This window comes from Carcharhinus amblyrhynchos, chromosome 11 (genome assembly GCF_965287045.1).
Source record: "Carcharhinus amblyrhynchos chromosome 11, sCarAmb.v2.hapA, whole genome shotgun sequence".
NCBI lineage: Eukaryota > Metazoa > Chordata > Chondrichthyes > Carcharhiniformes > Carcharhinidae > Carcharhinus > Carcharhinus amblyrhynchos.
In genome coordinates, this window is record NC_137334.1 from 3,185,678 (window position 1) to 3,198,158 (window position 12,481).

At 42.2% G+C, this 12,481-nt stretch overlaps 1 protein-coding gene across 2 annotated transcripts; it reads left to right on the forward strand.

Moving 5' to 3' along the window:
* The first annotated feature begins 1,759 nt into the window (after window positions 1-1,759).
* Window positions 1,760-4,725, forward strand: LOC145349848 (gamma-crystallin S-1-like). Of its 2 annotated transcripts, none has more exons than XM_080198440.1 (3): window positions 1,760-1,768; window positions 1,875-2,121; window positions 4,457-4,725. In XM_080198440.1, exons 1-3 carry the CDS (start codon window positions 1,760-1,762, stop codon window positions 4,723-4,725), a joined length of 525 nt encoding a protein of 174 aa, XP_080054566.1. The 2 variants fall into 2 exon arrangements, with proteins under 2 accessions (XP_080054566.1, XP_080054565.1); XM_080198439.1 differs by having other exon boundaries at window positions 1,875-2,117; window positions 4,450-4,725.
* The last annotated feature ends 7,756 nt before the right edge of the window (window positions 4,726-12,481 follow it).

Genomic DNA, 12,481 nt, shown 5'->3' on the forward strand with positions numbered 1-12,481 from the left:
CACCCTCTCTGCGGCCAGCCCTCCTGAGGGGAATGGCACCAGGCAGGTTTTGGTGTTGCCAATCACAAGCAGAGACAAGCTGAGCCCCAAGAGTCCAGATGAGTAACACTAACCTGAAAGAAAAGAGGAGCATGCTCCCTTCCACCACACAAACCTTCACTTAAACCCCCAACACCACGCAGTCACGAGGGTGACCCAGTCCTCACTGTGCACTCAGCCTCTCTTCTCCATTAACCCCCACCCTGCCACACCAGACCCTCCCCCCCTCAGTCCACATTCCCATTCAGGCTTGGCAATGCCAACAGTGCACTGTCCCGGCACCCTGGCACTGATACCCTGACCTGGCACCTTGGACCCCAAAGGGATTTAAGGTCCAGTGGCCCCCCTGCTGCTGCCAGGCTACACAGGAAAGGTCCCTCAAGAGCCCCTGGGGAGGGAGGGTTTGGTTTGGGGGTAAGGGATTGGCCTCACTACTTACCCCCCTAGGATGGGGGTATCATGGCTGGACTGCTCCTTCTAGCCCTGCCAAATCTGTAGGTCACCCCTGGCATGGTGATTACACAGTAAGAAGTCTCACAACACCAGGTTAAAGCCCAACAGGTTTATTCGGTAGCACAAGCCACTAGCTTTCGGAGCACTGCTCCTTCATCAGATAAGTGGGAGCTCTGTTCACAAACAGGGCAAATAAAGACACAAACTCAATTTACCAACTAATGGTTGGAATGTGAGCCTTTACAGGTAACCAAGTCTTCAAGGTACAGACAATGTGAGTGGAGAGAGGGTTAAGCACAGGATAAAGGGATGTGAATTGTCTCCAGGCAGGACAGTGAGCGAGATTTTGAGTAGCAGTGACCACGACACCACACCAGGGTGTGAGTGTGGTCAGTATCAGGGCGACTGCGGGGAAGGCTTCCTTTGGTCATGGAGTGGGGAGGGGGCGGGGGGCTTGATCAGGAGCGTGCATTTAGACTTCAGGCTGGCGAGACATCAGCAGCAGGGAAGAAAAAAGCCCTTAAGCGGTGAATAATTGGTAAGACAAGGGCCCGAATTGGACTATAGAATGAGATTGCACAGCAGCACTCCCATCACTGATATTATACCTGTGGTGATGGGAAGGTGAGAGAGAAAGCCACCTTCTCAACCAATTTGTCAACTTTTGCCTGCCACGTTCCAAAAGAGAAATGTATAAACTTTTGACCATTACTCCAGTTAAGGATTGGCTAACATTCTATAAAAAAGTTATTAAAACCTTCATTACGCCTCTATTTAAGCAGGATCTTATATCAACCACCATCTCAATCTACCCTGATAGCTCCAACAATTTGTATGCGTTTACACCCAGGTCTTCCTGCATCTCTATTAGAATTGTTTACACCTTATTTTAAGTTGACAGAAAGAGTCACAATTCATCCTTGAAAACAAAGCAAAGTGCAGATTTTAAAAAGTGACAATACCTTTACTGGGCTCAACATAAGTACATTTTGGCTCCTTGCCATTTGAATTTTTTCACAAACAATTAAAACAGCATCAAAGCAGAATGGATAGAATCAGTGTCCTATCCAGAAACCTGAATAAGGGGATTTTGTCTGCAATGGCTATAGCTTTTTTTCTAATTTGATTTTTGCTGATATACGCTGTTGAATCGATTAGAATAACAAAAGTATTCCCTACAGTGGCGTTTCGATCCAGCGTATAAATACCCAGCTGTGTGAAACAGTGCAAAGTGCAGGTAGTTGTCTAACTGACTGTGTCGCTCAAAATGGGCAAGGTAAGGTGACTCTCTTGTTTTTCACATTTACTAATAATGTTTCATAGAATATATATTACATTTATGAAACTATTGATTTAATTAATCCCATTTTAATTCCCCGCAGATTATCTTTTACGAGGACAGGAACTTCCAGGGTCGGCACTATGAGTGCAGCACTGACTGCCCCGACCTGTCCCCTTACTTCAGTCGCTGTAACTCTGTCCGCGTGGAGAGTGACTGGTGGGTGCTGTATGAGAAACCCAATTACATGGGATACCAGTATGTTCTGAGCAGGGGAGAATATCCTGACTACCAGCGCTGGATGGGATTCAATGACTGTGTCAGGTCATGTCGCACCTACCCACACGTGAGTAATAAATACATATTAACGATCAGTTTCCAATCATTTACTGATATGTCTTATATTTGTTGTAAGCCATTTAAATACCATGGCTACCAGAGCAGATCAGAACCTATGAATTCTGTCGTGAGTAATTTACCTCCTGGTTCCAAAAGTTTGTCCATCAAATTCAGGAGTTTAATGGAATACTCTCCACTTGCCTGGATGAGTGCTGCTCTAACAGCACCTAAGAACCATTCAGGACAAAGCAGCCACCTTGATTGGCACCCCATTCCCACCTTAACATCGATTTTCTCCACCACCAATGCACAGTGGCAGCAGTGTGTACAATCCATCAGATGTATTGCAGTACCTCACCTTCAGCAACCGTTTCCAAAACCTCCCCCTCTTCCACCTAGAAGGATAAGTACAACAGGTGCCTTGGAACATCACCATCTGTAAGTTCACTGCCCAACCACACAGCATTCTGATGTGAAACTATATTGTCTTTCCTTCACTGTCACTGGGTCAACATCCTGGAACTCCCTATCCGTGCCATAGACGTCCCTACACCATAGGGGCTGCGATGGTTCAGGAAGATGGTTAACCCCTCCATCTTCTCAAGGGTAATTAGGGATGGACAATACATGCAAGACTTACCCCTCATCACATGAATGAATCAATTAAAAAGGTCATCATTAATGTCCTGCAGTTTTGACTAATTGTGTAATTTTAAAAAACTAATTGGAATTGTTTCGTTCTTTTTCTGTCATTCATAGTAAATCAGTTTTTTTAGTTGTTCATTGTGCCATTTAGCAATAAGGTTAAAATACAACATGTGGTAGCTGGAATTAGAAATATGGAACTAAAAGGCTTGTCAATGCTACGTTGGCATATTTCTAAGTTACATACGTATACAGGAAAAATAATTTATAAATGTTGCGGAATCATTCGGTGAGCTCACATTGATATCTTTACCACCAGATAGATCCTACCAGAGCTCCTAGTAAATGTTGTGCTAACTCTGGTTTAGAGAGTTCCGCAGGTGAACTGTGCCTATGGATAGGCAGGACCACTATATTTTATGTTACGTGGCTTCGGTTCAAATGTTGACAAGGAATGTGAGCGTTGGAAAGCTGTTCAGACATGATGAATATCAAAATTAGGCCTCTGGTAACACATATATGCTTTATCCTGTTGTAAGCTCAGTCAAACCTATTTATTCCCCAGGAGATAGATTTGGATGCTTTCCTAGATGTCCCAGATAATGTGATGAAACTACAGAATATCAATTGTGACACTAGCCAATCTGGAATGGTCACTTTTTTCTGCCATGATCACTTATTTAGCCACAATTTTTAACCATATTCCTACAGTTACATGACAATTTTCACATGAATTAAGTGGCATCAAATTAATTCCTTCATTTTTCAATCTTTGTGTTTATTTTTTGAGGGGGGTATTAGTTATCTCCACATGAGATGTTCACATTGTAAAGGAACTGGCTTGTTGCTTCGGCACTTTCAAGAGAATATATTTTGTTTGATATTTTCTTTTGCCCAGTGCAACATGGCCAAAATGTTGCCACTGTTCATGCTGGCAGGATTTTCCCATCCCACCTGAGCGGACAGAGATTTGGCCGCCCATCAAATTGTCCGACTTTGCTGCAGTGGGAATGTAAACAGCACGGGGAGATTGCACTCCACATCTTTCTTTATAACTGAGTAAAGTAAGTTCCACGATGAATTTCCTTTCAATTTTGTCCAAAAACTTCCCAGTCTATCAGTATCTTTTTTGGTAGAAGGGCCAAGAACTAGCAGTAACAACTGAGCTGTAATTTTACTATTGATTTGTGCATAGTAGCATTGCGATTGACAAAATAATATATTCAAATGTCCTTGTATTTATTCTGTTAAAGTGTAAAGTTGTTGCTAATGGCATTTGCTGAACAGTAATCTATGCATAGAACCATAGAATTCCCACAGTGTTGAAGGAGGCCTTTCGGCCCATCAAGTCTGCACTGACTCTCTGAGTGAGCATCTCACCTCGGCCAACCATACCCTCCCCCCCATCTCCCTCCTGGCCTATCCCCATAACCCCACACATTTACCATGGCTAATCCATGTACCCTACACATCTTTAGGCAGTAAGGGGCAATTTTGCATGGCCAATCCACCTAACCTGCACATCTTTGGACCCATTTCCAAATCATTTTTAGCCTTCATTTTAATAAGTAGGTGTCAGAATAAATATTTCATGACGCCTGTTCTAAAAAGTACCAATCTTGGAATACTCCATCTACAAAACATATCATACATATATCTGCTGTAACATGAATGTTACATGTTCTTTATTCCAGTACCGAGGTGGAAACTACAGGATGAGGATTTACGAGAGGCCTGACTTTGGGGGACAGATGATGGAATTCATGGATGACTGTCCCTCTGTCTACGATCGTTTCCGTTACCGTGACATTCACTCCTGCCATGTGATGGACGGTTACTGGATCTTCTATGAACACCCCAGCTACAGAGGCCGACAGTACTTCCTGAGACCCGGAGAATACAGGAGATACAGTGACTGGGGTGCATCTTGTCCAACTATCGGATCTTTCAGACGCATGAGAGATTTCTAATTCCTTGTTGAAAAAGAATATTTTTTCATGCCGAAATATTCTGAAATGAAATAAAGGAGCTATTCGCAGAACAAATTTTCTTTGTATTGTGTTTCTGTGTCTCTGCTATATATGTTTTATGATCTTGAGATTATAGTAATCACTAAGAGAAAAGGTATAGAGGAAGTAATAATAGGTGTTTGTGAGAAAGGTAATACAATAATTATGATTGATTTAAATCCACATATAGATTGAACAATCAGATTGACAAAGGTAGATGGAATAATGAGTTCACAGAGTGTTTTCGGGAATAGTTTTTTTACAGCAGCATATTTTAGCACTATCCATAGAGAATGCTACCCTAGATCTGGTATTTTGCAAATAAAATGAGATTAATTAATGACCTCATAATGAAATGCCCCAGATAGCAATGATCATAATATGATTGAATGTCACATTCAGCTTGAAGGAGAGAGGAGTGGGTCTAAGACTAATGTTTGAAACTTAAATTATTGCAATCAGGAAAGCATGGAGACAGCTAACATAGAACTACCATAGAATTCCTGCTGTGCAGAAGGTGGTCATTTGGCCGATTGAATCTGCACTGCTTACCCAGCCATCCTCTCCAATTCTCCATTCCCTGTCTCGTCCTAGTGACACAGTAAGAAATCTCACAACACCAGGTTAAAGTCCAAAAGGTTTATTTGGTAGCAAATGCCACTAGCTCTTTACCAGGAGAGTCTCCGTCACCTGACAAAGGGGAAAAGCCCCGAAAGAGTTATGTCTTGAAGGGTGCAGTGGTAGACCTTTAAGGAGATATTTCAGAATGCTCAGAGAAGGTAGATTCCAGTCAGGAAGACTCAGAGGGAAGGTCACAACCATCTGTCATAACTAAGGAATTAAAAGATAATATCAAATTGAAAGTAAAAGTGTATAATTGGCAAAGACGAGTGGCAGCTCAGAAGAGTGGACAGAATATCAAGAGCAACAAAGAATAACTAAAACATTAATAATGTGAGAGAAATGAGAGGAGACAAAAGGAGCTAGCCAGGAATGTAAATACAGATTGTAAGAGTTTATACAGGCATTGTTAAGTACACCGCTGATGTTAGATGCTAGGGTTTTGAAAAGCTAAAAGGGCAACTTGGATCACTGGTTCTTAAGCGTGGTTTTGGCATTTGTCTTCACAATAGAGAAATGGTCAGAAGAGGGAAAGGGAGGCAGTAACTTAAAACAATTACAATCACCAAGGAAAGGGGACTAGTAAAATTGTTTGAAATAAGAACCGACAAATCCTCAGGTCCACATGGATTTCATCCTAAAGTCTTAAAAGAAGTGGCTGTTGTTGTAGTGGAGGTTTTAGTTTTCCAAAATACCCTCAATTTTGGCAATGTCCTATCAGATTAGAACCTTTCACACACCTGACGAAGGGACACCGTTTCCAAAAGCTTGTGGGATTACTATCAAATAAACTGATTGGACTCGAACCTGGTGTTGTGAGACTTCTTACTGTGTAACTGCAACAACACATCTCTGCTCCTGTAATCGAAACTTCTCGCAATGAGGGCCAACAGGCCAGCTGCACCTGAATACTTACCTTCAGTGACTGGTGCACAAGGACACCCAGGTCCCGCTGCACACTCCCCTCTCCCAATTTACAGCCATTCAGGTAGTTATCTCCTTCTTGTTTTTGCTTCCAAAGTGAGTAACCTCACATTTAGCCAAATTATACTGCATCTGCCATTGATTTGCCCACTCACCCAACTTATCCAGATCATTTTGAAGGAACTCTGCATTCTCATCACAGTTCACCATCCCACTCTACATGATATCATCTGCAAACTTTGAGATGTTACATTTTGTTCCCTCATCCAAATCATTAATATATATTGTGAATAGATGGGGTCCCAACACCAATCCCTGTGGCACCCCCACTAGTCACTGCCTGCCAATTTGAAAAGCACCCATTTATTGCTACTCCTTGTTTTCTCTCTGCCAACCAGTTTTCTATCCATTTCAATACATTTCCTCCAATCCCACGCGCTTTAACCTTGCACAATAATCTCTTATGTGGGACTTTGTACAGCTCAGAAGATACAATACTTCTCACTGTATAATAATCCATGTGACAAAGCTTTCTGAAAGTCCAAGTATACCACATGCTTCCCCTTGTTAATTCGACTAGTTACATCTTCAAAGAATTCCAACAGATTTGTCAAGCATGATTTCCCCTTTATAAATCCATGCTGACTCTGTCTCTCCCTGCTGCTGTTCTCTAAATACTCTGCTATGAAGTTCTTGATAACGGATTCGAGAATTTTCCCCACTTCCGATGTTAAGCTTCCTGGTCTATAATTCCCTGTTTTCTCTCTACCTCCCTTTTTGAATATTGGGGTGACATTAGCTACCCTCCAATCTGCAGGGACTGTTCCAGAGTCTATAGAATCCTGGAAGATGACCTCCAATACATCCACTACTTCTAGATCCACTTCCTTAAGTACTCTGGGATGTAGGTTTTCAGGCCCTGGAGATTTATCCACCTTCAATCCCATCAATTTTCCCAGCACCATTTCTCTATTAATATCTCTGGTTGTGCCACAGCTTGGTCCGACACCTGCTCTGTCTAAGACTGCAAGAAACTACATAGGGTCGTGAACGAAACCCAGTCCATCACTCAAACCAGCCTCCCATCCATTGACTCTGTCTATACTGCCAGTGCCTCAGGGGAGCAGCTAGTCTAATTAAGGTCTCTATGCAGCCCAGACATTCTCTCTTCCACCTTCTACCATTGGGAAAAAGATACAAAAGTCTAAGGACATGCACCAACCAACTCAAGAACAGCTCCTTCCCTACTCCTATCAAACTTTTGAATGGACCCACCTCACATTAAGTTGATCTTTTTCTACACCCTGGCTATGACTGTAACACAGCATTCTCTCCTCTCCTTCTCTATGTACGGTATGCTTTGTATAGCACAAAAGAAACAACACTTCTCAGTGCATGCGACAATAATAAATCAACTCAAATCACCCTGCCCCCTAATTGGTTCCTGGATCATGTGACCCTTACTCTGCTGATTGATTCTAAAAGGGACATTCACAGATAAGGTGGGCCTAATTCCACTGGAATTTGGAAAAATGAGGGATGATCTAATTGAAACGGAAAAGATCCTGATTGGAATTGAGAGTGGGTGCTGAAAGTGTCCCCTAATGGGGAGACTAGAATTTGGCAATGCAGTTTAAAGATAAAGGGATCTCCCATATAAGGAGGTGATGAGGAGATATATTTTCCTCTGAGGACCATGAAACTCTGTTTCCCAGAGAATGGTAGAGAAAGGGCCATTGAATATTTTTAAGGTAGAGTTAGGTAGATTCTTGATTAATAAGGGAGTCAAGTCTTTCGGGTTGAACCAAGCAACAAACTTAAATTACATTCGGACAAAGAAAAAGGGGGCAGCTCCCCAAAAGGAGGGGGAATGGCCCGAACAGAAACAAAAAGTACAAAGGAAACTTAACACACGTCAAATCAAAATGTGATTGTCGGGGTCTATAAGGCACCTCAAACAGGCTTCTAAGGATCAATATTACGTCAGGAAGATTGGGATAAACACTGCTTAAAACACAGAGCAAAATCCAAATAGCCTTTAGCTGAAACTTACTCCAGACACTAACATTCACCTTGTTATATACAAATGTGCTTTTTACTGGAATTAGTATGTCAGGACAAAGTTGTAAAAGATTATTTTTCATAAATCTTTCTTTCACTTTCTGTGCATTACCTATATTTTAAACATCCTTTTAAAAGATTCACAAAAGTATTAACCTATACAAAGATTGGCTGCTGCATCTACTGACCACAGCTAGACCAAAAAAAAGTGTGCAAATAAATGTGTAAATACTCACCTATCAGCAGTGCGTGTGACAGAATGTAACCAATGATAATATTGGATCTGTTATAGTGTGACCAATGGTAACAAGTTGTAAGGGTCAGCTGACCCAGTACACTGTGTAACCAATGACAAAATGATGTGATGGTCAGCTGACCAGCTGATTCAGTATAAATAAGGATCTGTTGCAAATTGGGGAGGGCTTGGAATGGTTCAGGGTGAGGTTGCAAGTATTGGAGTAATGAAATGTCTCATGAGGTCTTGGTGGTTAAAAGATAGGTGAAGAATACAGGGAAAGTTGAAAAAAGCTCAAATAGGGAGTTAGGAGGGCAAAAAAGTGCCATAAAATGTCCTTGGCGATAGGATTGAGGAGAATACTAAGGTATTTTACATTTATTAGGAGCAAGAGGGCAGCTACAGAAAGAGTTGTTCCACTTAAGGACAACAGAGGGAAATTGTGTAGAACCAAAGGAAATGGGTGAGATCCTTAATGAATACTTTGCATTGGTATTCACAAAGGAGAGGGACATGTTGATGGTGTCTTGGTGAAGTACGTAAACCTCTTAGAACATTGTTACAAGGGAGGAAAGGCTAGGTGAATTAAAAACTTCAAAGTAGTTAAAACCCCAGAGCCAGATTGCACTAATCCCACATTACTGAGGGAGACAAGAAGTAAAAGTTAAAGTTTGTTTATTAGTCACAAGTAAGGCTTACTTTAACACTGCAGTGAAGTTACTCTGAAATTCCCCTAGTCACCACACTCTGCTGCTGGTTTGGGTCAATGTACCTAACCAGCACAGCTTTCAGATTGTGGGAAGAAATTGGAGTAGCTGGAGGAAAGCCATGCTGACATGGGGAGAATGTGCAAACTTCACACCAACTGTGACCTAAGTTGGGAATTGAACCTGGGCCACTGGTGCTGTGAGGCAGTAGTGCTAACCACTGTGCTGGCCCAAAAGATGGTCATGTTGGGATGGCAGGCATGCTCCCAATGTTACCATCCCAACCAGGGCACAAGAAATTCTGAAACCTCACCCATGCAACTAGGAAAGAAAACCACTGAAGGAAGGCAGGAGACCTCGGGAACCAGGTCAGATAAGTTTAAAATAAAAGATCACAAAGCTGCATTGTCAGAAAAATGCATCTGGTTTGCCAAGGTCCATTAGGGAAGGAAATCTGCCATTCCTAAATGGCAGATTTCCTACATGTGACTCTAGATCCACAGCAATGTGATTGACCAGGGTTCACTTCTGGCCTAGGGTGACTGTTTGTGTAGAGTTTGCACATTCTCCCTGTATCTGGGTGTTTCCTCCCTCAGTCCAAAGGTGTGATTGGTCACTCAATTGCCCCTTTAGTTTCAGGAAAATTAGCAGGGTAAACACACGAGGTTACAGGGATCGGGCCTGGGTGGGATTGCTGTAAGTGCAGACTCAATGGGCCAAATGACCTCTTTCTGCACTGTAGGGATTCTATAGCTCTCAGCTGCCCTCTGAAATGGCCTAGCAAACCATTCAGTTCAGGGGCAACAATGGATGGGTAATAAATGTTGGCCAACCAGTGTCCCATGAATGAATTAAGAAAAATTCAGAAGGGAAAATCTCTCCAGCGAAATGGTTTGGGCCATGGGAGCTGTCTTCCTGCCTGCAGTCTCCTACCTGGGCTACTGGGCCTGAACTCCTGGGCAGTTGCTAGGTGCATTTAACTAGCAGCCTCACCACACAGTGATCTGTTGCCCACACTTGGCACAAAAAGCCTGTGGCACCATAAAGTGGCTCCTCATTGGGCTTTGAATGATGTCATTGTTTGGCCCTCTTCAAAAAGTTGAGCATCCTTTCTGCCTCCTGTTTCATTTTTGGAAAAACATCTGGAGTAAAACAAATAATTAATCGGAGGAAAACTAATTTGAATGAGGTGAGAATGGACTTGTCTGGAAAGGTGGAGTGAAAAGTTGCCAGCCAGAATTCTTGAAAAGGAGATGGTTCAAGGAGGATTGAGATATATTCCCAAGAGGTAAAAGGGGCAAACAAAGCCAGAGCGCTCTCCACAATGAAAGAGATATAGAGCATGCAGAAAGGAATGCACATGGCAGATCTTAAGTTTTTATAATGCGTGTGAGAATCAGGATTAATATAGAACATTCAGAAGGGAATGTGTAACGGAGCTAAGACTTCACAATAAATTTAGTTAAATATGTATACCTCATCATGGCTACTTCCTTGGATGGCATGGTGGCGCAGTGGTTAGCACTGCTGCCTCATGGCACCAGGGACCTGGGTTCAATTCTGGCCTCAGTTACACTCCGTTCGGAGTTTGCACATTCTCCCTGTGTCTGTGTGGCTTTCCTCCAAGTGCTCTGGTTTCCATCCCCCCTCCCCCCCGCAACACACAGTCCAAAGATGTGCGGTTAGGTGGATTGGCCATGCTAAGTTAACCCTAATGTCAGGGGATTAACAGGGTCAATAGGTGAGGTTATGGGAATAGGGCCTGGGTGGGATTGTTGTCAGTGCAGACTCGATGGGCTGAATGACCTCCTTCTGCAGGGATCCTATGATTCCACGATGTTTAAGTATATAAAAATGATCAAAGACCCTTTAAAATGAAGCTGTGACTTTTTTTTCAACCTTTTTTCTCTTTAGATAATTATCCAATTTCCTGTTGCAAGCTGTGTTTGGACCTGTATCCATGCCTGGCTGTGACTTTCAGATTATAGGAGCTAATTTAATCATATCAAAGCAATTTGTGCCTAGTTATCTCTGAAGAAGTGTGAACAGTCTTTGCATAAGCAGGCCTGACCACTGGAGTCTTCTAGTCTGCTAGGACAAAGGTCCCCTTGCAGCTTTCCTTTACAGCAGTTGGAACATGAGCAATCTCAGGAAACTAGTCAAAAGGAGTATGCGCCCTTTGTCAAAGTGGAGATGCGTGATTTATGCAATCTGTCCCCTTCCCTCACCCCTCCAGCTGGTGGAACTTGAAATATTGCCTTGTGGAACTGCAGAACTCAGTCTACCAACTTTCCATCTATCAAACAGCAGCACAGACCAAGAGCTCCCGTCCAGGTTTGAATACATCTCTACACACTACCACCACCATCACCCACCCCCATATATATTGTTTCCATAGGTGCTATCGCCTACAAGACTAATTCATCTCCACATTGCAAACTCATCACGGATGTCAACCTTACTGGAAGAGTGCGCTATCCAGCATCAATTTTCAGCCTACCATACTATGTAAAGAAATAACCCATGAGACCTTGATTCTGGATTCATGTGAAACAATAATTCTTTGCTGTACGATATTTACCTTGTAACCCTTTCTTTTTCTACCCTGATTTTATTACATTTGAATGCATGAGGGCTACATAGTGACAAACTCTTCCTGCATTTTAAATATATATAAATAAACTAACTCTCTGAGATTACTCTACTCTACCTCAAGTTTGCTGTGTTGTTATTAATAGAAATGGGATCGTACCAAAGCTGAGGGATTGAGAAATAAGTCACCATCTATAAAGGGGGGAAATCAAAGTCAGAATGCCTTTTTGGGTGATGAGAGGAGAAAAAATGTCTATTTATATTAAACCTCTTCCTCTCCATAATAAGTGGCAATGGCAACAAGAAAGCTCGGGGAAAGAATGATGAGTAACACAAAAGGACACCCAAAATTCTTCAATAAACATATAAATTATAAAAGGTATTAAGAAAAGATTTGGATTAACTGAGGGCCAATAAGGAGATCTCTACATGTAGATAGAGGGCTTGCCTGAAGGGTAAATTACTTCTTTGCATTTATTTTTATTAAGGGAAAAGATGTTGCTTACAGTTGGAAGTAATTGTGATCCTGGTTGTATTAAGATTTGATAAAGGGGAAATATTCGGAAGATTGGCTGTA